The 25,614-nt window shown below is 49.9% G+C and overlaps 1 protein-coding gene across 1 annotated transcript; it reads right to left on the reverse strand.

Moving 5' to 3' along the window:
* Positions 1 to 4,292: 4,292 nt before the first annotated feature.
* On the reverse strand, positions 4,293 to 21,155 carry LOC127672517 (uncharacterized). The gene is made up of 9 exons (XM_052167648.1): positions 21,135 to 21,155; positions 19,695 to 19,779; positions 15,870 to 15,980; positions 15,151 to 15,224; positions 13,182 to 13,206; positions 11,404 to 11,472; positions 5,915 to 5,968; positions 4,898 to 4,993; positions 4,293 to 4,363 (listed from the first exon to the last, which is right to left on the reverse strand). Exons 1-9 carry the CDS (start codon positions 21,153 to 21,155, stop codon positions 4,293 to 4,295), a joined length of 606 nt encoding a protein of 201 aa, XP_052023608.1.
* Between the last annotated feature and the right edge of the window lie 4,459 nt (positions 21,156 to 25,614).

The following is a 25,614-nucleotide window of genomic DNA, read 5'->3' on the forward strand; positions in this document are numbered from 1 at the left end:
GGTTGTGAGCCACCATGTGGTTGCTTGGATTTGAACTCAGGACCTTCGGGAGAGCAGTCAGTGCTGCCATCTCTCTGACCCCCATGAAGACTGCTCTGGGACTGGGGGATTAATGGCTGCTTTTGGTTCCTCTTCCCAATACGTTCACATTGAACATCGAGGAAGAAGGTTAAAGGTGGAATCTCTGCCTGTGTACTGAGAAAACCCAGAGGAAATACCCGCAGGTGTTGCCTTTCATTTCTGTGACTTGCTGTCTTAGTCAAGGCTTGTTTTCCTGCACAAACATCATGACTAAGAAGCTAAGAAACAAGTTGGGGAGGAAAGGGTTTATTCATAGCTTACACTTCCACATTGCTGATCATCACCAAAGGAAGTCAGGACAGGAACCCAAGCAGGGCAGGAACCTGCAGGCAGGAGCTGATGCAGAGGCCATGGAGGGCGCTGCTTACTGGGCTGCTCCCTGTGGCTTGCTCAGCCTGCTTTCCTTCCTTCCTTTCTTTCTTTCTTTCTTTCTTTCTTTCTTTCTTTCTTTCTTTCTTTCTTTCTTTCTTTCTTTCTTTCTTTCTTTCTTTCTTTCTTCCTTCCTTCCTTCCTTCCTTCCTTCCTTTCTTTCTTTCTTTCTTTCTTTCTTTCTTTCTTTTCTTTTCTTTCTTCCTTTTTCTTCTTTCATTCCTTTCTTCCTTCCTTTCTTTCTTTCTTTCTTTCTTTCTTTCTTTCTTTCTTTCTTTCTTTCTTTCTTTCTTTCTTTCTTTCTTTCCTTTTTTTCTTTCCTTTCTTTTTCTTGCTTTCTCTCTCTCTCTTTTTTGGGGTTTTTTGAGACAGGATTTCTCTGTATAGCCCTGGCTGTCCTGGAACTCACTCTGTAGACCAGGCCTCGAACTCAGAAATCTGCCTGCCTCTGCCTCCCAGAGTGCTGGGATTACAGGCGTGCGCCACCACTGCCCGGCTTATTTTGTTTTTTTGATAATCATTTGCTGCATGCTGTGTTCCAGCTTTATTTATTTATTTATTTATTTATTTAATGTATATGAGTACAGTGAGCCATCATGTGGTTCAGGACCTCTGCTCATTCAAGCCTAAAGATTTAATTATCACATATAATGTACACTGTAGCTGTCTTCAGACACACCAGAAGAGGGCGTCAGATCTCATTACAGATGATCGTGAGTCACCATGTGGTTGCTGGGATTTGAACTCAGGACCTTCAGAAGAGCAGGTGCTCTTAACCACTGCTGAGCCATCTCTCCAGCCCAACAATCTACATTTCTAAATCCTTTCCTAGGGTGGTGACTGAATCATTAATCTGCTCCAGCAGCAAGGCCTGAAAGAGAGCATGCATTATTACTGCGAGTGCCAGAGATACTGCCCAGGGAGGGGCTGGAAGCCCCTTAATAATTCTTAGATTAAGAAGGCTAGGAGGCAGCAGACAGAGCAGAACTCCATAACAGCATGATGCCCTCGGGTCATGTGGTCCTCGGGGTCCTGCCACACCACGTGGCTGTGGTAACAGGTGTGCAGCATTCCGTGAGTTCTAAAGCCATTTATTTGTCAGTCCTCCTGCCCGGCCCGGCGGTCCGTGGGCAGATGCTGGACCATAGGCGGAAAAAAGGCAGGTCTGGGTGGTGCCGGCAGAGGGGGTCGGCTATCTACCTATCTGGCAGCACGGAGACTTTGCCTTTTCATTGCCTTGGCATTTTGAGTGTGAGTGTCTCGTTTACTATCCTTGTAGCTGTGGTTAAATACACTGACAGATGCAAGGAAGGAAGGAAAGGTTTATTTGGGCTCCTGTTCCCTGTGGCAGGAGAGTCATGGCGGGAAGCAGATGACCACTGGCTACCATCGGCAGTCAGGAGGCAGGTGGTGAGTGTCTGATGCAGATGCTCTTCCTTAAGTAATATTTCTCGGGATGCTGCCACCACCTTTAGGGTGGACCTTCCCACCTTGTTTATGTTGTGGGTCGCCCTCACGCTGTTTGTATTCTCCTCAAGAGGGGCTGTCCCTAGGAGGAGTGGACCACACACTCAGGTGAACCTTCTCCCCATTTTAACTGGTCAGTAAAGACGGCAGAAGCCAATCTCTGGGCTAAGGATTAAGGTGGGATTTCCGGGTTCCAGGAGAAAGAGTTGGGGTTTCTGACCAGGCTGTGGAAGAGATAGGAAGTAGCAAATAGGTAACTCCTGGGGACTGATACTTTGTAGCCTCTGCACGCTGTTGAGGAGACTAAGGAAGATGGGGCAAGAAATCCTTTGCCCAGCAGTTTTGTTACCTGGCTGGTTTTAAAATATTAAGGCTATCTGGTGTTTTCCATCCGTGGCGACTTGGGTGGGCAGAAGAAAGGGCACAGCCAGCGTGGGGCAGTGAGCAGAGGTTTGGCGACCCCCCCCCCATGGGGGCTGGGTGAGAGGGCCATTGCCAGGACCGGGCAAGGAGCAAGAATGCATTTAAAAATTACACGCAACGATTTTAACGCAATCAAAACTTATCTATCGCAGATAAGCCAGGGGCTAACATAATCTAGATAACCCGTACGGGCTCGTGTGGAAGCCTGCCTCCTTCAGAGTCTAGACTGTCTGTTTGATAAGCAATGTTAACCATCACAGTTACTTTTGAGGGTTGCTTTCTCCCCATTGTAGCAGCACAGGGTCTCACCTAGGCTAGGAATCCTCAGAAGCAGGAGAGGGTGAGCAGGTCATGGCGTCTCACTTCCCCTGAGGGCCTGGTGTGTGGCGGCCTAGAATGGCAGGAGGCTGGACCCTCCTCTGCAGTGGTGGGGAGTTTGCATCGAGCTGTGTGAACTACTGATGAGCAGAATTCAAGTGGGCTTCTGGGTAAAGCCTCCTCTGGAGCTCACAGACCAGAGGCTTCTAATAGAACCTGAGGCTTGGGCAAGAAGTAACCGGTCTGCGACTGATGACCGGGCCTAAGTGTTAACTGTGCACCCTACTGTCATCAAGTGTCCCTTTTCTCGTGGCCCTGAGGTGCTATAACCTGTAGTCCCCACCCCCCTTCAGCCACTCCTGTCCCTTTGAACACAGACTCCTCTGGGCACACCTGAAAGGAGCAAGCTGGGGCTTCCTTCTCTCCACAGAAGTGATTCAGTGTGCTCAGGGCCCTGGCAGAGCTGCCTTAGGCCCTCATTAGGCCCAGCAGTGCAAGGCCCAAGGCTGGGATAAATAGGTGAAGGGAGTAAAGAGGCTGGAGGTGGGCTCAGAGCAGCAGGGCCACGCCTTCTAATAGTGCCACTGCCTGGACCAAGTGTATGCAAACTGTCACAGGCACCGTTGGGGAGAAACTCAGAAACTGATGGGCGGAAGCCAGAAGGGCAGTGCAGGAGCACCTCTGTGATGACTCTGGGACACACTCCATGAGGAGCACTCCTTACGGGGGAAAAGGGAGGTGGGAGGAGAGGGTGGGGCTCACCCCAAGCTGAGGGAACCCTGGAGATGTGATGGCGAAATGACCGAGTGAGTACCGGCAGGAAGACCCAAAGCGACAGCAGGAAGGAAACCTGAAGGCCTGCCCCTCATCACCTTCCTGCCACGGAGGCGACGCTGGGGACTTGTTTCCTGAGAGGACACTGGGAGCTGCTGCCTGGAGGTGCTGACCACAGTGCATTCTTGGGAAATCCTGGGCTCCAACGTAAAGGAATAAGCCAGGCTTCCATGATGATAACAGAACAGGGGAGAGAGCGGAAGCAGAGCCTTCCCAAGTGGGAACGGCAGCAAACACACATTGGCGAGCCTCAGGGAGGGGCCCAGGGAGTGTGGACTCGATCCCAGCATGGAGGCGTGAAGGGCCGACGGACATCTGAGTGGTCATGGGCGACCTTGGGTCATACTGCTGCTATGGCGCCTTCCAGAGGGAGAGATAAACTGACTCCAGTCACCAAAGCCCCTAGGGCAACAGCGACATGAGACAGGTGACAAGTGCCCACTGGACAGTTGTGTTCGCTAGAGACCCAGTGAGTGTCTTGGCTCGAGGGAATGGCTGTGTCGGGTTAGTAAGTCAAAAATTAACTCTTTAGGGATTTCTTCTAGGAGTGCTTACGTTACAGGAAAGGTCTTACTCCAGACTGGTGGGAATCAATTTTATTTACTATTCAATATATACCAATGTAGAAGAAACATATTTACAATCTTAAATAGCTAACGTTAAAAACAGAGTAATCGTAACAGTAAAAACTTGCAAACGTGCAAAAATTCTAAATGTGAACTGCAAAAAAATCTAAATGTGAACTGCAAAAGTTCTAAATGTGAACTGTGAGAGGAGCCCTTTGCAGGAAGGAGAGAGAGTCAAAGGGCAGCAGTGGCTTCCGTCTCTGTGGCCGCAGGTCCACCCTCCTTGCCGGTGTCATCCCGGGATCCTGAAACGCAGTAAACCGGAAACTGAGCACAGGATTCCCCTCGGGCAGTGGGCTGGGCAGGCAGAATCCCACACACCGGGTCCAGTGGAGTCCTCTCATCAGATGTTCCGATAGGAGAGCGACATCCTGGCCTGCCTTCCCTCCCCACGACCCTTCCCCTCTCCGTGGTCCATCCTGAGACCCTCAAGGTACCTGAGGCTAGCTCCCTGGATGGAGTTTCTCTTTTTATGCCTGCCTGATGTGTCATGACGCCTCGTCTACCCTGTGACTTTCAGGCACTGAGGACTAGACCTGGAGATCAGTGGCTGAGCGCAGGTGTGAATGAGGCTTTGGGGGTCTATCTCTGTCACCACCAGGCTAAAAGGGAAACGGAGGCTAAGGAAGACGCTGATGAGCAGAGACATCTAACAGACTCTGAAGTGTGAGGGCTCCAGGTGCACGGGAAAGTCTCGAGGTGTGGGCGTGAGGTGTGGGGGGTGCAGATGAGCTGCGAGAGCTCACAGCAAACAAAGATGGGAAAGTCGAGGTACTTACTAATGGCCGCCTCTGCCTTCTCCTCCTCCTCCTCCTCCGGGGCGTCAGACAAGCATGCTTCTGCATGCACTAGGGCAGTGACGGAGATGGAGTGGCCTTGGGGAGAGGAGGGGGGAGTTAAGGTCTGGGGTGAGGGGCTGAGCCTCTGCTGCCCATCATTCTGTCAAGTGTGCGGCTCCCCACCCCTGCTCCTGTCTCAGAGTCTCTGTGCCCTTCCCCCACTCTGGGTGCTGCCTTGGGCCTCCATCTCCTCCTCTGGGATAGCTGCCAGATTTCTCTCTCCTTCTCAACCTCACTCCCATAATTCTACATGGGGAGATGGGGGGGGGGAAGGAATGGAATGTTTACGGCTACCTCCCTAACTGCCTGTGGCCTCTGCACACAAGTGCACCCTGTCCAGGGCCAGGAGTTGTGTTTGTCTTGTGCAAGAGAGTGACAACCGGCACACATGTGGATAAATCTTTGGGGCCTGGGAGGCGTTGGGGCCTCACCACATTGCTGACAGGACAAACCCAAGTTGACAGGTAGAGTGGACAGGGCCAAACTTCCCCAGTTCTTTATCTTACAGAAAACAGAGTGGGGAGCTAAGGAAGAGCGGCCGGCTGGGCAGTTGTTACGCTCTGCTGGGAAGGTAACTGGGTGTCTGGGAACCGGAACAGCGTCTGAATGGAGTGGCAGAACTGGACAGGACAAGGACCTTGTAGACAGAGGCTCTACCTGGAGTCTGTGGATTCCCAGGGACAGAGTGGAGGGACAGGTAGGTGGAGAGGCTGTGTGTGCTGCTCCCCCACCCCAGGACCCAGGACCTTGCATCGTCCTCCCAGTGGCCTCGTTTAAACTCATCCCTCCCGGGCAGTGTCCAGAAAAGCAGGCCAGAAAATGCCTGGGAGTCTCTGCTGTTGGCTTCTGTTCCCTGCCTGTTTATGCTCTCCTCCCATGGTTCCCCGGGGCAGGGCACACATCCCCTTACCTCCCAGGAAAGCTCTCCCATGCGGTTCCATCCCAGAGGTGACTTACCCTCACAGTCTTCCTCATCACTACTCCAGTCCCACTGCCTCTGGATATTCCAACCTTTAGAAACACAACCAAACCAGCAAGACGGTTAGGAGACACTCTTCCCGGTTCCCTCCATGTCCCTTGTAGCCATGGGGCGTGGGAAGGTATGGTGCATCCTCCAATGCAGCAATGTTCACAGGAGGTAAAAACCTTCCAGAGAGGTGGCCTAGGGTCAGGTGTAACCAGACTAATCAAAGCCAGCAGGCGGGCCTAGTCGGTAAGGGACCAAGCCTGGGGCCCAAGTTTGATCTTGGGAATCCTCCTGGTGCGAGGAAAGACCCGACGCCCACAGGTTGTCCTCTGACCTCCATGCACATGCTCTCTGGCGCTCACGCACAGCAAATAAAAGGGATGTGGTTAGTGGGTCACTGGGTCACCACCCAACATGGATCAAGCGGTTTTCTCAGCCTGATTCCTTTTGGAGTGGTGTATTAGCATGTGACAGATGTCTGACTCTCTGCATGTCATGCCTCACCTTTTACAGCCCCTTTCCTTTATCTGTGTATTTGCCGTGTGTGTGTGTGTGTGTGTGTGTGTGTGTGTGTGTGTGTGTGTGTTTTGCCATACTGTGACAAGTGGAATTGTGAGCTAAACTTCCCTCTTCGGCAAGGTCAAACATTAATGATGGTCACAGGAAACTGAACAGTAGTGGGTTACGGCCCTCTTATCTGGGTTCTTAGACATTTACTGGGTTCTGTGGACTCTGAGGTCCCCAGTATGAGCCTGCAAGGTCTTACAAACCTTTGAGAAGTTGAAGGATCAAATTCCAGTTCTCCTCACCCAGTGTCTGCTTCCAAACATACCTTTCTCTCTTTCCACCTGATCCTGACCAGGCGTGTGTGTCCATGTGTGCATGTGTTTGTGTGTGCATGTGTGTGTGTACATGTGTGTCCATGTTTGTGTATGTGCATGTGTTTGTGTGTGTGCATGTGTGAGTATATGCGTATGTCCATGTGTGTTTGTGTGTGTGTGCATGTGCGAGTATATGTGTGCATGTGTTTGTGTGTGCATGTGTGTTTGTGTGTGTGTGCATGTGTGAGTATATGTGTGCATGTGTCTGTGTGTCCATGTATGTGTTTGTGTGCACCTGTGTCCATGTCCATGTGAGTATGTGTGCACACACACATGAATTTATTAAACTATTTAGGATCATGAGTTGGTGTTATCATTCCTTTGCACTACAAATGTGTCCACTGGAGACATGAGCTGCAGGGCCAGGATTCTCAGTGTTTACACATTTGAATTAATGTAATTCAGACAATGCACTGGTTTGGCATTGATGCTGGAGGGCAAAGAGAGGGCAAAGATGAGGGGGTCTCACTCCCATGTCCTTCATGTTAGCTTGTAATTTGCTGCCTTGCCTCGTGAGTGCCATCACTTACTGGGCACATATACACGGAGGAGTCATTCTGTAAAGTCCTCTGATACCTAACCAACGAGTTTAAGTCCAAGGCCCAGCCGCACTCCAACAAGGCCCAGGGCATCCTGCTGAGAAGCAGTGAGAGCCCCTGGGGACAGGAAGGGCCTGGTGCTCACTTTGGGAACCAACCCTCATCCCCAGAGCTGGTCCTAGTGAGGAGACACGTGGGCTTGTGCAGGACCCAGTAGGATGAACTAGCTGAGGGAAAGGCTTTCTGCTTTCCGCACATGAGCGACATCCCAGCCTGGGAGACTCTTGGGAGGAGTGCACCGGTTGTCTAGGGCAGAGCTGGGTGAAGGGGAGAAACAAGGACACCGGACCCCCTGTCAGAGTCAGTAGGACTGGAGCGCCTGCGTATGCAAGTAGCAGTGTAAAGATCTGACCCAGGCTCTCAGGGCCTCTGTTCTGAGGGGCCGCATGTGGGAGCTAATGGGTACCTGGGACATAGGATCATGCCACATCATTGCACTAAGCATGCCCTCTGCTGGAGTCATTCCCTATTCCCCTCCCTCAAAAGATGCTGTCCTAGTCAGGGTTTCTATTCCTGCACAAACATCATGACCAAGAAGCAAGTTGGGGAGGAAAGGGTTTATTCAGCTTACACTTCTACACTGTTGTTGGTCACCAAACCAAGTCAGAACTGGAACTCAAGCAGGTCAGGAAGCAGGAGCTGATGCAGAGGCCATGGAGGGATGTTTCTTACTGGCTTGCTTTCTCAGCCTGCTCTCTTATAGAACCCAAGAGCACCAGCCCAGGGATGGTACCACCCACAAGGGGCCCTCCCCGATTGATCACTAATTGAGAAAATGCCCCACAGCTGGATCTCATGGAGGCACTTCCCCAACTGAAGCTCCTTTCTCTGTGATAACTCCAGCCTGTGTCAAGTTGACACACAAAACCAACCAGTACGATTGACCCCTTGTCAACTTGACACACAAACATCGCTATTAAGCCTCAACTCTTACTTTCTTATTCATCCCCAAGATCTAAATTACTTTAAAAGTCCCACAGTTTTTACATATTAAAAGTTCAATCCCTTTAAAATATCCAGTATCTTTTGAAATTCAAAGTCTTTTAAAAAGTCAAAGTCTCTTAACTGTGGGGTCCACTAAAATACCTTCTTCTTTCAAGAGGGAAACATATCAGGGCACAGTCACAACCAAAAGCAAATCTCAAACTCCAATGGTTCAACGTATGGGATCCAACTCACGATCTTCTGGGCTCCTCCAAGGGCTTGGGTCACTTCTTCAGCTCTGCCCTTTGTAGAACACAGCTTGTCTTCTAGGCTCCAGCTGCCTGTACTCCACTGCTGCTGCTGTTCTTGGTGGTCATCGCATGGTACTGGCATCTCCAAAACACTGCTATCTTCCACTATAATTAGACTTCACCAATAGCCTCTCATAGGCTCTCTTCATGGTGACAAGCCTCTGTTCCTATGCAAGACCCCTTCAAGTCCTGGGCTGTCAATTGCAACTGAGGCTGCACCTTCACCAGTGGCCTTCCGTGGCCTCTCACTGTGCCAAGAGCCTCAGCTGCTCTTCATGACCCCTTCATACCTTCAAAACCAGTACCACCTGAGTGACTCTTACACAGTACCAAGTCCAGCCACAGCACAAAATACAACTGTGGCAATCTCTGGAACACAGCCTCTGTGCTCTCAGAAAAACACTTCCCAGAAGATTTCTGGTTTCTTCTTAATCACTGCTAATTTCTTAGCTCCAGCTAACCAGCATCAATAGTCCCAGTAACACAAAGGTTCGATTTAGTGGTTCTGGCATCTTGTTAATCACAGCTGATTCTTCAGTCCCAGCTAACCAAAACCACAGAATCTTCACAATCGAAACATGGCCCTGATAAGAGTCTTTAATCTTCCCTCTGAAATTTCACAAGTCAGGCCTCCATCTTCTGCAATGTTCTCAACATTATCTTCCAAGCTCCTACAGAACATTCCACAGAGCTCTTAACACTGAATGGATCATCTAGCCCAAAGTTCCAAAGTCCTTCTACAGTCCTCCCCAAAACATGGTCAGGTTGTCACAGGAATACCCCACTATGCTGGTACCAATTTGTCTTAGTCAGGGTTTCTATTCCTGCACAAACATCATGGCCAAGAAGCAAGTTGGGGAGGAAAGGGTTTATTCAGCTTACAGTTCTGCATTGCTATTCATTACAAAAGGAAGTCAGGAATGGAACTCAAGCAGGTCAGGAAGCAGGGGCTGATGCAGAGGCCATGGAGGGATGTGTCTTACTGACTTGCTTCCCCTGGCTTTCTCAGCCTGCTCTCTTATAGAACCCAAGACTACCAGCCCAGGGATGGTACTACCCACAAGGGGCCCTCCCCCCTTGATCACTAATTGAGAAAACGCCCCACAGCTGGATCTCATGGAGGCACTTCCCCAACTGAAGCTCCTTTCTCTGTGATAACTCCAGCCTGTGTCAAGTTGACACACAGAACCAGCCAGTACAGATACCTTTTGGTTGTAGATTCTGTGCCTTTGGGGGCTCCGGTTGGGAGGTGACTTCCTGCGGCCAGTGAGCCACAGCCACAGAAGCTGCTGCTGTCCTGATGGGGGGGGGAGCTCAGGGAACTTGGGTCTCAGGAACAACTCTCAAGTCTGTCATCCTCCTGCCTCACATTCCTACCGCAATGGGGCGTGGCCTGTGGCCTTACCAGGGGTCTCACTTCTAAGGATGGGCCAGGTCCACTTCTCCGTGCTTATGATGAAGTAGTGGGAGAAATGGATTCTGAGTCCTGCGCCTGGGAAGGACTGTGGGTAAGTTAGGTGAGAAAGATCCTGACTGGTCACACGCTCTGATCGAGTCTGGAGGCCAGTGCTGTGTGAGCTTCGTTAATGAGCACTGTGGGCGCCTCTCTTTTGATCGAAGATGGGAAGCACACCGGACCGTTTAGAACCGAGTGGGCGTCATCTGGGTGAATGGGGTGTGAGTCTGTTGTCCTTCCTGGGGAGCTGTAAGACATTCAAAAAGCTGCATGCATGCATAACGAAGTCAGGATGACACCTTAGACTTTGTGAGCACCTTGCGAATGTCCAGTGATGGGAGGATGTTTATGTGTGCATGCTTCCTGAGTTTGTCCAGACCGGTTTTTTGTAATACACACAATCACAGGCCCCGTGGGGATCATACCACACTTTGTTTTGCAAGGCTGACACCAGAAAAAATGGGCATATAAACCTTGTGACCAACCAGATGCGTATGAAGTTACTCCAAGGCACCCTTTGGGCTGTAACACGTGGATTCACACATGGACACGCGATGCCGTGTACACCCAGCCCTGCACCATCTGAAAGGAACACCGTTGCTTCAGGCAGCTACAGAGGCCCAGCCGTGATTCTCATCTGGTCCTCAATTGTAGTCGGAAGCTAAATCAAATTGCCTGTCCACACCAACCCTTCCTTCATCTAGATTGTCATCTTGGAGATTAGACTGTGTTGCGTCCTGTAAGTAGGACTCTGTCTACATGGGCACACGATTTGCGGAGACTCGAAGGTGGCCTGGAGCAAATCGCCTGTGGTGGGCAAGTGTTGGAGAGATGGCTCGGTGGTTAGAGCATTGGCTGCTCTTCTGGAGGACCCTGGTTTGATCCCCAGCGCCCACACAAAGTGTGACTGATAACTGTGTGTGGTGCAAGTTCCAATGATCCATGAGTCTGAGGACCTCTGTGGGGCCTGCGTGCGTGTAGACATGCGGGTAGACAGACAGACATGCAGGCAGAGCACCAATACACATACAAACAAACAAAACCCCGGGGGGACAGTCATGAATGACTTCTGCGCCAAGTGTGTTACTGTAGGCTAGTGCTAAATCGTCTTCTCTTGAGGAAAGAAATGGACTGGGATTGAGCCGCTATGGTGTATATTTGTGATATCTAAGACTCCCTGAAAGTTTCACCAGTGTGCGTCTGTGCTATGCAACAGGTCTGGGTCCTCGCCATTACATCATGATGCTGTTGGAGCAACCACTGCTAGAGAACAACTGTCTACGTTCTACAGAAATGCCGTCAACCTACTCGGGTATTCGATGGACTCTTCTGATCTTCTATGATGATGAAAGGAATCCCTCGAGGGCTCCAGGATGACTGGGGGAGAGAGGGAGACACTGTCAGTACCCTGGCACCATAGCCCTTGGGCTACGCAGGAGCATCAGTGGTCGGACACGGGGCAAGGACAGAAGGCAACGGAGAGGCGTGCGAGGGAATGGGGATCAGGAAATTTGGCCCTCTGGCTGAGGACACTGCGGTGTGGAAAGCGGTCTAACTGCAATGATGCACTGTTGGGCCCCAGGGACACAGTCCCTTGCCTCCTCTGCGCAGCAAGAAGATGACCATCACTACCTTCTTGGTGACTTCTGAGATCTTTCCTTCCCCAGATCCACATATGCTCGCTCCCAAACATGTTCTCTTCCTAAAGGATTTGTTTACTGGACAGAAATGTGACCTTTGCCACACACGGCGTCTGCGTGCCTTGAGTGCGAGCACTCGGGAGGCACAGGCAGAGGCAGAGGCAGGCAGATCTCTGTATCCGTGTGGATTCATGGTCAGCCTGGTTTACATAGTTCCAGGTTGGGGGGGGGGCAAGTGACCTTTGTTAGGAGATTGGATTTAAATCCTGGGAAAATAGTCTGTTAATTTTATATCTGGTTTGAGACCATTTATAACTGTGGAAATGATGGGATGCTGTCATTTTCAAATAACTGCCTCAAAGGTGTGGCAATTTCTACCTTTCTGTCTTCCTTTTATACAGAATGTGTGGTGATATCCATGGGGAGGGTGGCTAACCAGCTCATGTGAGGTTCCCACAACAGGACAATTCAGCTAGAGTTTAGTGTGTGATGTCTCAGCTCCCTTGCCGAGGTAGGTGTGCAGCAAGGGAGCTCGGCTCCAGGAAGAAGCAGTTGGAGCTTTTTGTTATGTGGTCCTTTAGACAGGCCTGCTAGGGAATTCGAGGGTCTGTAAGGCTTTAGATGGTCGGCTCATTAAGTACAATCAGATAACCCTGAGGTACTAATGGGCTATGAGCAAGGGGAGAGGAAGAGTGCTCGTGCAACCTTGACAGATGTGACTTACACTGTGGTAACCAGGTCCCCCCCCTCCTTCCCCCCCCCCCCCCGCCCATGGAGTGGGGGAGGGGGGAAGCTATATGAACTTCACATTAATGACTTCCACCTGTGCTTTTCAATGCACCCTCAAAGCCTTGGGTTGTGTGAATGCCGTGGCTACCTTCCAGTGATGGGCAGTGCCAGGAACTCCGTAGGGTGGAATCTCACGGGTGTTTGTCTAAGCTGAAATACCCTGGCCTGGTGACTGTGGATCCCCTGACAGACACTAGAATATGGGCCTGCAGCTCAGAGAACCAACCCTGGAACTCAAGCCTAACTCCTCATTTGCCTCTGATCTCACGGAACCGTGAGCCTGGACCAGTTAGCTCTGCAGTGTCCGCATGTGTGAAACTGGTCTTGACATCAAGCTATTCTTGGGTTGAAGAGATAAAAATTTATGTGAAGTGTATACTCCCCCCACCCCTTTAGAGTGTGGGAGTTTATTCTGCTGGGACTCAGCCACAGCTACCTTCCATTTCCCTCTGTACACAAGTTCACACCACCAAAATGATAGAGCTACGTTCAGCCACTGTAGATGGCCCTCATTTTCATAGGGCATCAGCTCTGTCCACGACAGCCCTCCCCCATTTACCAGCTGGGAACTAGAACCAAGATGGATTTCTCCACAAAGCAGGCAAGAAACCCTATCACTTCCTAGCCCTTAAGAGTAAATGAGTTTGGGACACTTACTATTTTCCTTGTCCAAGGACTCCACCTGTAGTCATGGAAAGAAACAAGGACATGAGGATCAGATCACGCCTAGTCCGGTTTGCTCAGAACTCTTGGGCAGTTTGGTGGTGATCATGAAACTGCATGGAGAAGGGGGATCTATACTGCCAGGAGCCACCCAGGAGAGGCTGAAAACCAGGAGGTGGTCTTCCTGAGGTGGTTTCCCTGTGGACTGTAAGACTGTGGTGAATGAGCCCTTCTACATTTCAGGAAAGATCCCTGCTATGAATTTGCTTCTCCTGCTACTATAATTATATGTAATCACAAGGCATTCGCTCACTCTTTCGAGCAGATCTCTGCAGGACAACAAAGATGTGCTGTCTTGCAGTGATGCCATGTAGACATATAGATGACTTCTTAATTCTTAATGAGGATCCTATAAGAATTCCTCAAATTATGCAATTATGCTAGTAATTGTTAAGCTCTTTATAATAAGACTGCTATTAAAGGCATCTCTGATATGAAAATTCCAATTAGTGTCTTCCAGTCTTTAGTGTCTTGAGTTAATTACTTCTGAGATAGAAAGCAGGCACTTACAACTTTAGAACACATTCCAAGAGGTTGTAAGATAATTAACCAAAGGCCACAATAGGAAAGTAATGAGCGATTGTAGGTTGGCGAGAGGACAGAAGATAAAATATTGACTGGGTTTATATATACAAGACTTCAATGATAACTTAATCACAAAAAATTATGGCTTTTAACTTTCTATGAACCTGTGGAACCAGTGACAGAAAATGTGTAGTTAAATAACTTGTTTTAATGAAAACAGGTGTAAACATCTCTGCTGTAAACTTCTTATTCAACTTATGATTTGAATCTATGTGTAAACTCGTGGTGGACTTTTTACCATGTGATCACGTATTCTGAAAGACATGGACGTGCTGAGGACAGAGAGAGCTGAGAGGGAAATTTTATGGAGGAGAATTTTTTTGGAGGAGAGAATTTTTTGGAAAAGAACTTAGAAATAAAGATTAGAATCATGTTCAAAGTGTCCCTGTTTCTTCCTGTGTGCAACTTTCACTAGCAGACGGAGAGTTGTGCCAACCCCAGTGTGTGGGGCCCAGGAACAAGGGCTGCTTAATCCCCAGCTGTTTTGAGAGGAGGTGCTAAATAAACACCAGAGACTCTGCAGTTTCTGGCCTCAGAGGAACTCAGACTGGCTGGCCAGCTACTGCTGCAAGGTAACTTAGACTTAAGACATGTAAGTGTTTTAATATTAAAAAGGAACCCCATGGGGCTGGAGAGATGGCTCAGTGGGTAAGAGCACCGACTGCTCTTCCAAAGGTCATGAGTTCAAATCCCAGCACCCACATGGTGGCTAACAACCATCCATAAAGAGATCTGATGCCCTCTTCTGGGGCATCTGAAGACAGCTACAGTGTACTTACATACAATAAATAAATCTTTAAAAAAAAAAAAAAAAAAAAAAAAAAAAAAGGAACCCCAGCCAGGAGGTAGTGGCTCATGCCTGTAATCCCAGCACTCTGGGAGGCAGAGACAGGCAGATTTCTGAGTTCAAGGCCAGCCTGGTCTACAGAGTGAGCTCCAGGACAGCCAGGGCTACACAGAGAAACCCTGCCTCGGGAAAAAAAACAAATCCAAAAATCCAAAAAAAAAAAAAAAAAATTTTTTTTTCCAAGACCAAGTCTTGTCCCCACCAACACCCTTTTCCCTTCAAGAGAGAAGAATGACAAAGCTGACCTCTGGCACTATACAACATCCCTAATGTGAAGCTAGACAGCCCTTGAGGGAGTCACAGGAGCTAGCCTCTAGCTGGTTACTGTAACCGACACTCAGTTAACATCAGTTGGCAACAGACTTGCACTTGACATTTCTCCACAAAGGAAATTCTGTGTGCCTAGAGTTTAATGTCTGAACTTGATTCCCAGAGAAGTAGACCAGTGAGACAAAGGAGGATGCACCTCACCTTCTCGACAGACAGTTCGTCTTCCTCTTCAGAACTGACACAGGGGACCACCTCCATGATGACCCTGTTGGAAACTGGGAGGAGGCAGAGGGCTGTCAGTCCACTGGCCTTGCTGATGAAAGACACAAGAACGTGTGTGGTGTGGACACAGATGTAGAAGGGGTGGAGGTGGCCAGGTGACATGTACAGTGGCAGGTACTGCTGGAACTTTCAGCTCCTTAGGGGCTGAAAGAAGGACAGGGAATAGCCCTGGACAGAAATGAAAGATACGAGAAGGACACCAGCCATCTTGGCACTTGAGAAGTTGAGGCAGGAGGATATCTGAAAGTTGGAGGCCACCCTGGGGCACACACTGTTGCAACTAGGTGTTCATTTCTGAGGTTGCTACTAACTGGATTGGCATTTACAGACATCAATGAAAGGCATGACCTGCAGGGCAGTGGTGGCGCACGCCTTTAATCCCAGCACCTGGGAGGCAGAGGCAGGTGGATTTCTGAGTTCGAGGCCAGCCTGGTCTATAGAGTGAGTTCCAGGACAGCCAGGGCTACACAGAGAAACCCTGTCTCAAAAACAAAACAAAAACAAACAAACAAACAAACAACAAAAAAAGAAAAGCATGACCTGACACAGTTGCGGTTGCCCCTGATCTGTCAGTAAGAGCTGCTGACTACATGAAGTCATTATTGGTAAATGGGCTCGAGGACTGAACTTTCACAGACCGTCATTTGGATGTCTGGGCTCCACCCTGCTGGGCGGCCACAAGCGGACCCGTGTTCCGTGGACAAAATGTCTCTTCCTCTGAGGAACATCTTCATCCGGGATGCAGCAACCTAGGAGACAGGAGATGTTGAAGACGGCCGTTGACATCTCACATAGGGTAAGTTCTAACAGTTATTTACAAATGCTGTCTAGATTGGCATGTAATAACTGCATATTCTGAGGCATAGTCTGTTTTGAGATATGTTTATCAGTGATGGAGTTTGCAACATTGCTTACACATCACTGTTCGTCATTGCTTACACATCACTGTTCATGGTGAAGATCAACCGTGGGGTTTGGGACACGTGGGACTAAACTGGAGGAAGTTCGTATTGAGTGAGGAGAACAGATCCACTCCATCTCACTCATGGGATAGTAAGAAATGGATCTCTATATATGAGTGGTTTTGTTGTTGTTGTTGTTGTTGTTGCTGTTGTTCAGTTTTGATAATTGTGCTGGGTATAATAGTGTTGGTTGGTAGCCGGGCTGTGGTGGTGCACGCCTTTAATCCCAGCACTTGGAAGGCAGAGGCAGGCGGATTTCTGAGTTTGAGGCCAGCCTGGTCTACAAAGTGAGTTCAGGACAGCCAGGGCAACCCTGTCTTGGGGGAAAAAAAAACAAAAACAAAAAAAAGTGTTGGTTGGCAGTTGTGGTCTTTAAGAGCATGAATACATTTCTCTGGGCACTCTGGCTTTAAAAATTTCTATTGAACAATTAACTGATATTGTTTTGTATTGTCATTGCTAATGTACCTGCCTTTATAAATTGTTTTCCTCTTGTAGCTTCTAGTAGTGTTCCTTTGCTCTGTGTTTTAGCTCTATGTCACGGAGTTTCCATTTTGGTCCTGCCTATGTGATGCTCTGCCTTGTGCCTGAAGTGGCAGGGGCTCGGTGTGGGGAACTATGTACCTATGCCATCTGGACACTGCTCTGGACGTCTGGACAAGGCTTGGCAGAGGACGAGTAGTTGTCACACACCCCATTGCTCATGGCCTCTCGATCCTCCCAGGTCCCACAAAGCCAGGAGCAGAGTGGACCTGTCTTAGCCTCAGCCTGCGATCACCACACAGGACACTTTCTGAATGCTAGCCAAGTCCCTCTCTGCCTCCGTCATTAAATAACTACCTCACTGAACTCAGGACAGTCTACCTTGTCAACCAGTGTCTCCGCAGCTCAGAGATAAGCCAGGCTCCACAGATATCCCCCTTTGTCTTCTTCTAACTCTGGAATTTAAGTGCTGTGATCTAAAATTGGATTTAAGCACACACACACACACACACACACACACACACACACACACACAGACACACCACAGTTGTGTGTGTGCACCTGAATACCATGGCATGTGTGTAGAAAGAAGTCAGAGACCAGTGTCTAGCATCATACCTCATCTTGGTTTTGAGACTGGCTTTCTCTTGTTTGCTGCTCATACCCATACTGCAAGCTAGCTGACCCTTCTGCTCCCAGAAAAAGCAGACACAGTAGGGGTTACACTCACAGACTCTACTTTGTCCTGTTTTTTACATGAGTTATAAATTGTCGCGCTCAGCTTGTTCCCTGCTGAGCCTTCTCCCAGTCCTGGGCTTGGATTTCATCATGTGCATCGAGAAGAGTTTCTCTAGTCATTTCCTTTCGTGGAGTATGCTAACTAAGTTTAGGGTCAGGTGTCTCCGGTGTGGCCACCACTGGTCCTGCGACTCCTCCCTCAAAGACTGTACAACACAGGAAATATGCTAACACTACTAGTAAACCATCCCAGCCAATCAATGAGGGAGGTATCATCACGCCAAGTAATCTGAGGAACCTCAAAATCGGTAGGATCTTTGGGACCTTTGGGAGGGGATAGAGATATTCGAGGGAAATACATCACGTGACAGTGAACCGGCCCCCCTGGGCTGAGGGAGCACACCTCTGCAGCAGCACTTCAGGTTTCCCATCTCCGAGGAGTCTAGGTAGCGACCCAAAACTTGGCCCACTGCTCTCAGGTGCGAACTGGCGTTCAGCTAACTGAGATACAGCTGGAATGGGAGGCCAGGCTTGTGTCTGCTCGCTGTCATGGTGACCATTCATCACGGAATGTTCAGAGCACCAATGGGGCGCGGCCACAGTGCTGGGTAGAGAAGTGTGTTCCCCATGTCCAAGTGTGCCACGCGAAAGGATGTGTTTGGTTTCAAAAGCTGGACCCCAGACCCACACTTGTTAGACCGGGTTTATGTTGCTTTTCCTTTTATGGTGGGGCTTAAATTTGTGCCTGTGCCAACCTGCAAGCAGTCCCTGGCCCCGTGTGTTTATTAAAACAAGTTAAATGCATTAAAAATATAAAAAATAGCCAGGCGGTGATGACGCACACCTGTAATCCCAGCACTTTTGGAGGCAGAGGCAGGCAGATTTCTGAGTTTGAGGCCAGCCTGGTCTACAGAGTGAGTTCCAGGACAGCCAGGGCTATACTGAGAAACCCTGTCTCGAAACACAAAAATCCAAAAAACAAAACAAAAAAAAAAGCGAGTCAGCTGTTGGGCGGCTGCACCGGCCACTGCCCCTGAACGCTCACAGGGAGCTGCTGTGTTCACGGACCGTGGTTGCTTTTCCACTCTAGCAGTTGGGTGATTTAGGGGAACCCCCTTCTTAGTGTTTCCTCCCCAACAAACGCACCATGGCCTGGTGGACCTGTTTGCAGAGGCAAGCAGATACGGTTCCGTCCGGTCCCCTGTGACGTGAAGGCGTCTCTCAAGGAGGCGCAAGACACAGAGCATGTACACACATCCTTATGGGATTCTACCTCAAACCAGAGTTTTCTGCATCACACCGTGGACGCTTAGGCTCAGTATCACTTTCATCCTTCTTCCCAAATCTCACCGCTAAGGGCCTGAGAAGGCGGGGGGTGGTTCTGTAGAACCTGTGTCCCGCTGGCCACAAGAGCTGAGGACAGCATTGAGTGTGCCTGCCCCTAATCATTGTGTGTGGTTTAAAGAAAGAAAGAAAGAAAAGACACCGTCTTGCTCAGTTCTTGGCCCGGCACTTTGCAGGAGGCAGCGTCATGGTAGCGCTTTTAGCCATCAAGCCGTGTCGCCGGCTCCTTGAACTTAGCGTCTCCAGGCTGGGAGGCAGCGCCGTCCGTTTTGTTCCAAGCACAGGTGTGCAGTTTCCCCCGGACCCTTTGCAGAAACTGCCTTGTTGTCCACGGATGGAGCACATTGTGGGATGCTGGTTGTTTCTCTTCAGACCTTCTCCTCAGTTCCATTCCTCCCGCTGCGCTCATGCTCCAGTCCGAGCCACGGCCATCGTGTCTCTGTGGCTCTGGGATACGGTCTGAAAGCTAGGCGTGGTGATGCTCCTGGCCTGGTGCCTTCTAAAATCTCACATGTGTTTTCTCCCTGGAACTTGTTTTTAGCATTTTGTTTGTGATAGCAATCATGGAGTATGACCAAAGGTTTTTATGTTTTGTTTGTTTTAAAGCAGTGAAGATTTCTGAAGGGAGAGAATCCACTGAAGTATGCAATTCACTTCGAATGCCATTTAAAGAATTATCCCCAGTCATATTTGTATGTGAGCTACTATGTGGGGTGTGCGTGTGTGTGTGTGTGTGTGTGTGTGTGTGTGTGTGTGTTGTGAGAAAGTATACAGAAGACCATGTGGGAAGAGAAAAGGGTCAAACTAGACGTGGGGAGTACCTTGGGCAGCACCTTCCACAAAAAACGGAATGATAAATGCCAATAGAGAGAGACACTAAACAAACATTCTAAAAACTGAAAGTGCATAGGGAAGGAGAGATGGTGATTTACATACCAATTTCTGTTCCCTCTTTCCTAATCCTCAGAATCCATGACACATACTTCTGGATATACCAGGACAGTGACCATGATGGGGCGCCCTTGGGAGAAGGAGGACAGGGTTCACGTCCCCCACTGTCCCTGGTGTCACGGAGCCTCTCGCAGGACCCAGGTCTCCCTTGCATCCTTTACTCTTGTCTAGGAGACTCAGTCACCTCGCTGTGACTGTGCCTGGGCCAGCACGGGAATCCAGGGCACCTCTCCAGCTCAGAGCAAATGCTGCGCTCACCAGAGGGAGTTATGGCCTGTGTCTCCCTGTCTTTGCAGGACTCAGCCGTGGTCTCTGTGACCCCTGCATGGCGTCTCCCTTCTACTGCCCTCCCTCAAACTGCTCGCCCTGCCCTGTCTCTAGTCTACTCACAAGGGTTCCTCCTGTGTGGAGACATCGTCTGAAAGACCAGGACAGCCTTCCCTCCCAGCCCCGTTCGCTAACTTACCTGATTCCCACCCAAAGCCTCAGGACTTGTTATGGGACTAAGGGGTTTGTCGTGTCTCGTGGGAGAGATTTACAACCAAACTACACACCGAGGGAGGTTAGGGGATGAGGTGAGGACTGGGGAGATGCTGGGCCTTCGCAATGGTTGTGCGAGTGGACGGGGGTGAGAAAGGATCAGGGGGTGGCGTCGACCTTGTGCAGATTCCCAGCTTTGTAATTATGTCCTACAGGAGGGAGATATGGATGGAGTGACCCAGAGAGAAGGGACCTCAACTCCCGGAGACGAGGCAGGCTGCTCCCGCGAGTCCTCTGTGGCAGCTGGCCTGCACTGGGAGGCTGGAAAGGCAGCTGGACAGGCTAGCCTTGGGTATGATTAGTCCCAGGATGAAGAAGAACAAGAAATAACAATCCAGGGTGTGTTTCTTCCATTCTGCTCCAAAAGGGGCAGAGATAGACGCAGGACCTGTCCCCTATGGCACCGCCCTTTAGACCAGGGTAGACAGAGTGTGTGGGGATCCTTACAACTGCTGGGGGTTTTGACCTCTCACCCTCTACCTGGGTCACAAGTCACCTGTAGGGCCAACTGCCATCTGTGAGCAAGGCCCTCCCTAACTAGGTCTGACCCAGCACAAAGCTGGGTCAGAAGAGAAGACCCAAATCCAAATGCAAATTGTGCAGAGTTCCTGAGGGAGGGGTGTCAACCCATAAGCACCCACAAGCACCAGGCTGGTGGGGAGGGCTACTTTTAACCAGCAAAGGGAGAAGAGGTTGACTAATGGTATGCTTGGTGACAGAGACCTACAGCTCATATTTGCGTGTGAGTAAAATAACAGACAGAAAAAAAATCTTTCCTGTATGTCTATACTCTCTGCTTTAGTCTCAGAGCAGCGGGTGCACACAACCCTCCCCCCTCCCCAGGAAACCTTCCCCTCAGGGTCCCACCCCAAGGGACTTCTCTACCTGCAGTATCTCCACACTCATGGCCCCGGTTCCACCATCTGTGCACGTGCCGGTCTTCAGAGATAGAAACGCCAGAAAAAGCATTAGTGAAGGGAGCCCTGTCCGTTCCCGCCATGCCTGTTGAGGTCAGGGTGGGCGCTGTGGTTTGGCTGTGCTTTGACCAACAAGGTTGAGAGGCTGGAGCTGTGGACCCCCGGTGTGTGGCAGCCGGGAGAGCTTAGTGGGAGATAAATAGGTTACTGGGGACACTGCCTGTCCTGGCTGGTTCTGTGTGTCAACTTGACCCAGGCTGGAGTTATCACAGAGAAAGGAGCTTCAGTTGGGGAAGTGCCTCCATGAGATGCAGCTGTGGGGCATTTTCTCAATTAGTGATCAAGGGGGGGGGGGACCCATTGTGGGCAGGGCCATCCCTGGGCTGGTGGTCCTGGGTTCTATAAGAGAGCAGGCTGAGCAAGCCAGGGGAAGCAAGCCAGTAAGAAACATCCCTCCATGGCCTCTGCATCAGCTCCTGCTTCCTGCCCTATGTGAGTTCCAGTCCTGACTTCCTTTGGTGATGAACAGCAATGTGGAAGTGTAAGCGGAATAAACCCTTTCCACCCAACTTCTTGGTCATGATGTTTGTGCAGGAACAGAAACCCTGACTGAGATAAGGGTCCTATGTTGGGTTTGGTGTAGTTTTCTCAGACTTTGGTTAGCACCATTAAATAAGAGGAGCAAACCAGGTCTCTCAATCCCAGGTGCTAGCTTTCTCACCATGGAATTTCCCTCTTACAACTTCCCAGCCATACCTTGTAATGACCCGGGAGTCATCCTGACCTCTGAGTGCATGTCTAATCGTGACCTGAATTTCCCTCTAGTTTATAAAGTCCCCAAGGGAGGCATTTTGTTTCATCAGAGAAAACAGACTAACATAGTGATTAGGGAATCTCCTCTATCCTGCCCCTGGACTCTCAGAAGATTCGGGAGCCTTCAGTCAAATAGTCAAATACAGACAACCATGGGGGGGATGGGGGAGTTGAAATCCTTACCTGTCAGGTTACTTCCTCAGTGGCCCAGGATAGCTCTCGCCTCCGCATCTATGGAGCTGGAATCCTGGCTATGAAGCAGCTGTGGGTTTGATGAAGAGCCGTGGGCCAGCCTCAGAACAGCGTTTCCTCTGCACCAGGAACAACCTGTCCACATGGAACGTGAAATGTGGCGAGCGGGCTGAGCTTCTCGATAATCTAAAGTGATATAACAGACATAGCATTTTTGTAGTAGCTGTGGTATTGCAAAGACCCAGAGAGTCCAGCAATGAGAAAAACTGACCTGCCCAGTACCTGGCATTATTATTATTATTATTATTAGTAGTAGTAGTAGTAGTCGTAGTAGTAGTAGTAGTATATTATTATTATTTTATTATTATTTATTTATTTTATGTGAGAACACTGTTGCTGTCTTCAGACACACCAGAAGAGGGCATAGGGGCTGGAGAGATGGCTCAGCGGTTAAGAGCATGGGCTCTTCCAGAGGTTCTGAGTTCAATTCCCAGCAATCACATGGTGGCTCACAACCATCCATAATGAGATCTGATGCCCTCTTCTGGTGTGTGTGAAGACAGCTACAGTGTACTTGTATAAAAATAAATAAATCTTTTTTTTAAAAAAAGAAGCTGGGCGGTGGTGGCACACGCCTGTAATCCCAGCACTCTGGGAGGCAGAGGCAGGCAGATTTCTGAGTTCGAGGCCAGCCTGTTCTACATAGTGAGTTCCAGGACAGCCAGGGCTACACAGAGAAACCCTGTCTCGAAAAAAAAAACAAAAACAAAACAAAAACAAAAAAACACCCAACCAAACAAAAAAATTCAGGCTGAAAAGCAACTTTGAGGCTTTTTCAAAAAGCCTGGTGAACAGAGCGGGTGTTGGATGAAGGCCCTCAGTCTGCTGCGAGAGGACACAGAGGAGGGAGGTTCTCGCTCAGAGGAAGCTTTGACTTAGTTAGGAAACTTCGAAATGCACCTCATCCTTACAGAATGCTGCCCGCACATCCTGGGTTTGGACGGGAGTCCGGCAAGACCTCAGGGCAGCGAGGAAGGCCTGGAGGGACTGTCAGTACACGGACAGGGCCCGTGCGGGCTGCACAGGAGCCCGAGCTGAGGTAAAGATGGATTGAGATGAGATGGGAAAGAGGAACAGGAAAAAAAAACAAAAAATGAAAAACAAGCTAAAGGTGACCTGGTCCGGCCATGCGTGTGTGAAGTGCTTGCTGAGGTCAGGGGCCAGCGCGCCCTGCCCCCTCCTGCACGCAGAGGCTGTCCAGTCTTGGCTTCCCATAGCATCTGCATGTGCTGCTGTGTCATCAGTTTGTGCTTGAGTAAACATCATGCTTCAGAGTCTGACATTGATTCTAAGCAGATATTCCAACAAAGCCATCTCCAACTAGTCGTTTGGAGATGACGATACGATACGTAACTAAAATGCCTTGAAAATACAGAACCGCTGCCGCTGGCCGACCTGTGTCGGGTCGCGGGATGCCTTTGCCACCCTGTTTGCTTTTGTGCCCTAAGTAGCGGCTGCCTCTGACAGTAGGAGACCTCGTCGCACGGTTCAGAACCACAGGCCCAGTACTCCCAGCCCAGCTGAACCAGGGGCATGCAGCAATGGTGGCGTTTTGCAGACTCAAAAAGGCAAGGTGGCCTTAAACTACTTGTCTCTCAGCTTTGGCTGTGTTTCCTCATGAAACTGAGTGTCTTTGTCATGCTCTTAGAGACAAGAGCTGGGATCTGGTGTGTGTGTATCGGCTATGAGTGAGCTGTCCAAAGGCCCAGAGTGCTACAAGATGCTAATCTACCGGATTCCTCCAGCCTCTTGGAATCTTTATCCTGAACCAAATCACGTGAGGAATGTCTGCTGTTAAATGTCCCTCATGGTTAATGTGACTCATGTGACCTTGTTACCATGATGGACACAGCCTGGAAAGCCCCACAAGCTATCTTCCTTCTAGATAAAGGCCTTTGCATTCAGGTGATGCCAGGGCTCATTGTTGGAGGTATACCTCAGAGTATCACCTCAGAGTATCAGCACTCATGCTTGGCTAGCCTGGGCTACTCATTCACATCTGCGCCCTCTCTACACGTGGATCTATCTTACCAGGATATACACACAGGCTCCCAGCCCTCATGCCCGCAGATCCACACCGCCAATGTGACAGAGCTGCTTCTGGGGACAGCAGAAGATAGTCCATGCTCTTTACTGGCCCACAGGATCTGTTCACAAAACTCCTATTCACTTTATCCAAAAGGAAAGAGGGAGTGAGAGGGGTGTTAGACTGAACGGTGCGGAGAAGTTAAACTTTCTCAATGTTTATCTTTCTCTCGGGATGTGGATCAGTCGGGAATATGTCCACTTCTCATGGTCTGCGGAGAACACAGTGTTACAGAAATAAAGCACTAAGGCAAGTCCTGTTGGCACAGTTCCGTCCCTCACAGCAGGGACACTAGAGCTGAATGGAACCGGTGACGAAGGGCGTGACCCCAATCGAAGCACAGAGAGTGTTTAGGGGAGTGCCGGGCACACTATATGGGAGCACCCTCGAGTCCAAGTCCTGCGGCATGAACAAAATTTTTTCTGAAGCAGGGAAAGGCGCTTGCTGAGCTAAGTTGGTGGTTGGTGGTGTCCAGTGTGGGGACAACTGGGTATCCGTTGGCAGCACTCACCCCGTACAGCCCTCCACAGAGGCAATTCTGCAGGTCCCATGGACTGTATATAGCACCAGGCCTGAAGCTCATTAACAAGACAGAAACCAAATGAATAACGCGTCTGTCTCAGACAAGGGCAACATTACCTTCACAGTAGACAGGCCCTCCTCCTCATGGGGGCCATCTCCGCCAGGACCTTGAGCGAGTCAGGGAGGAAGCAGGAAATGTCAGTGCATTGCTCTTGCTCTGGAGACAGACTCCTGGGTGGGGACACGGGGCTCTGGGGTGGATGAGGTGACTACTGCATACAGGGAGACTCAGTGGCTGCCCACACGTGCTTCTCAGTGGAGCTGTTCACAAATAAAAACGAAAAACAGATACAAAGACAGGGGTGGGGTGGGGCTCCATAACGGGTGAATGAATCCGTGAGTTTAGCAGTTTCCAGTGCCCACTGGCCAGTGGAGAGCCACCACTGTCCCCCCAGCTCTGTCCCTACACTGCACAGTTCCTCGGCAACTCTCAGGTGTGGAACGTGGACTGTGGGTGGTGGACTCCTACCGAGTCACCAGTGATGTGACTGTGGAAGAGCCTCAGTAAGAAAATGTACGGTGTGACTCTACGGCCATTTGTCACCAGCAGAACCGGGCTCTGAGCACAGAGCAGTACTGGCCGCCCAATCGTCTCATCCCAGGCCTGGGGGACAGTGATCATTGGATGGACTGGAGGGGAGGGAGAGGGCTAATGCACTGCCCTGTGTGCTTGAAGTCAGACTTTCAGGTCATAGTCTTTTTGTAATCAGAAATA

The sequence above is a fragment of the Apodemus sylvaticus genome, chromosome 22 (genome assembly GCF_947179515.1).
Source record: "Apodemus sylvaticus chromosome 22, mApoSyl1.1, whole genome shotgun sequence".
Lineage (NCBI taxonomy): Eukaryota > Metazoa > Chordata > Mammalia > Rodentia > Muridae > Apodemus > Apodemus sylvaticus.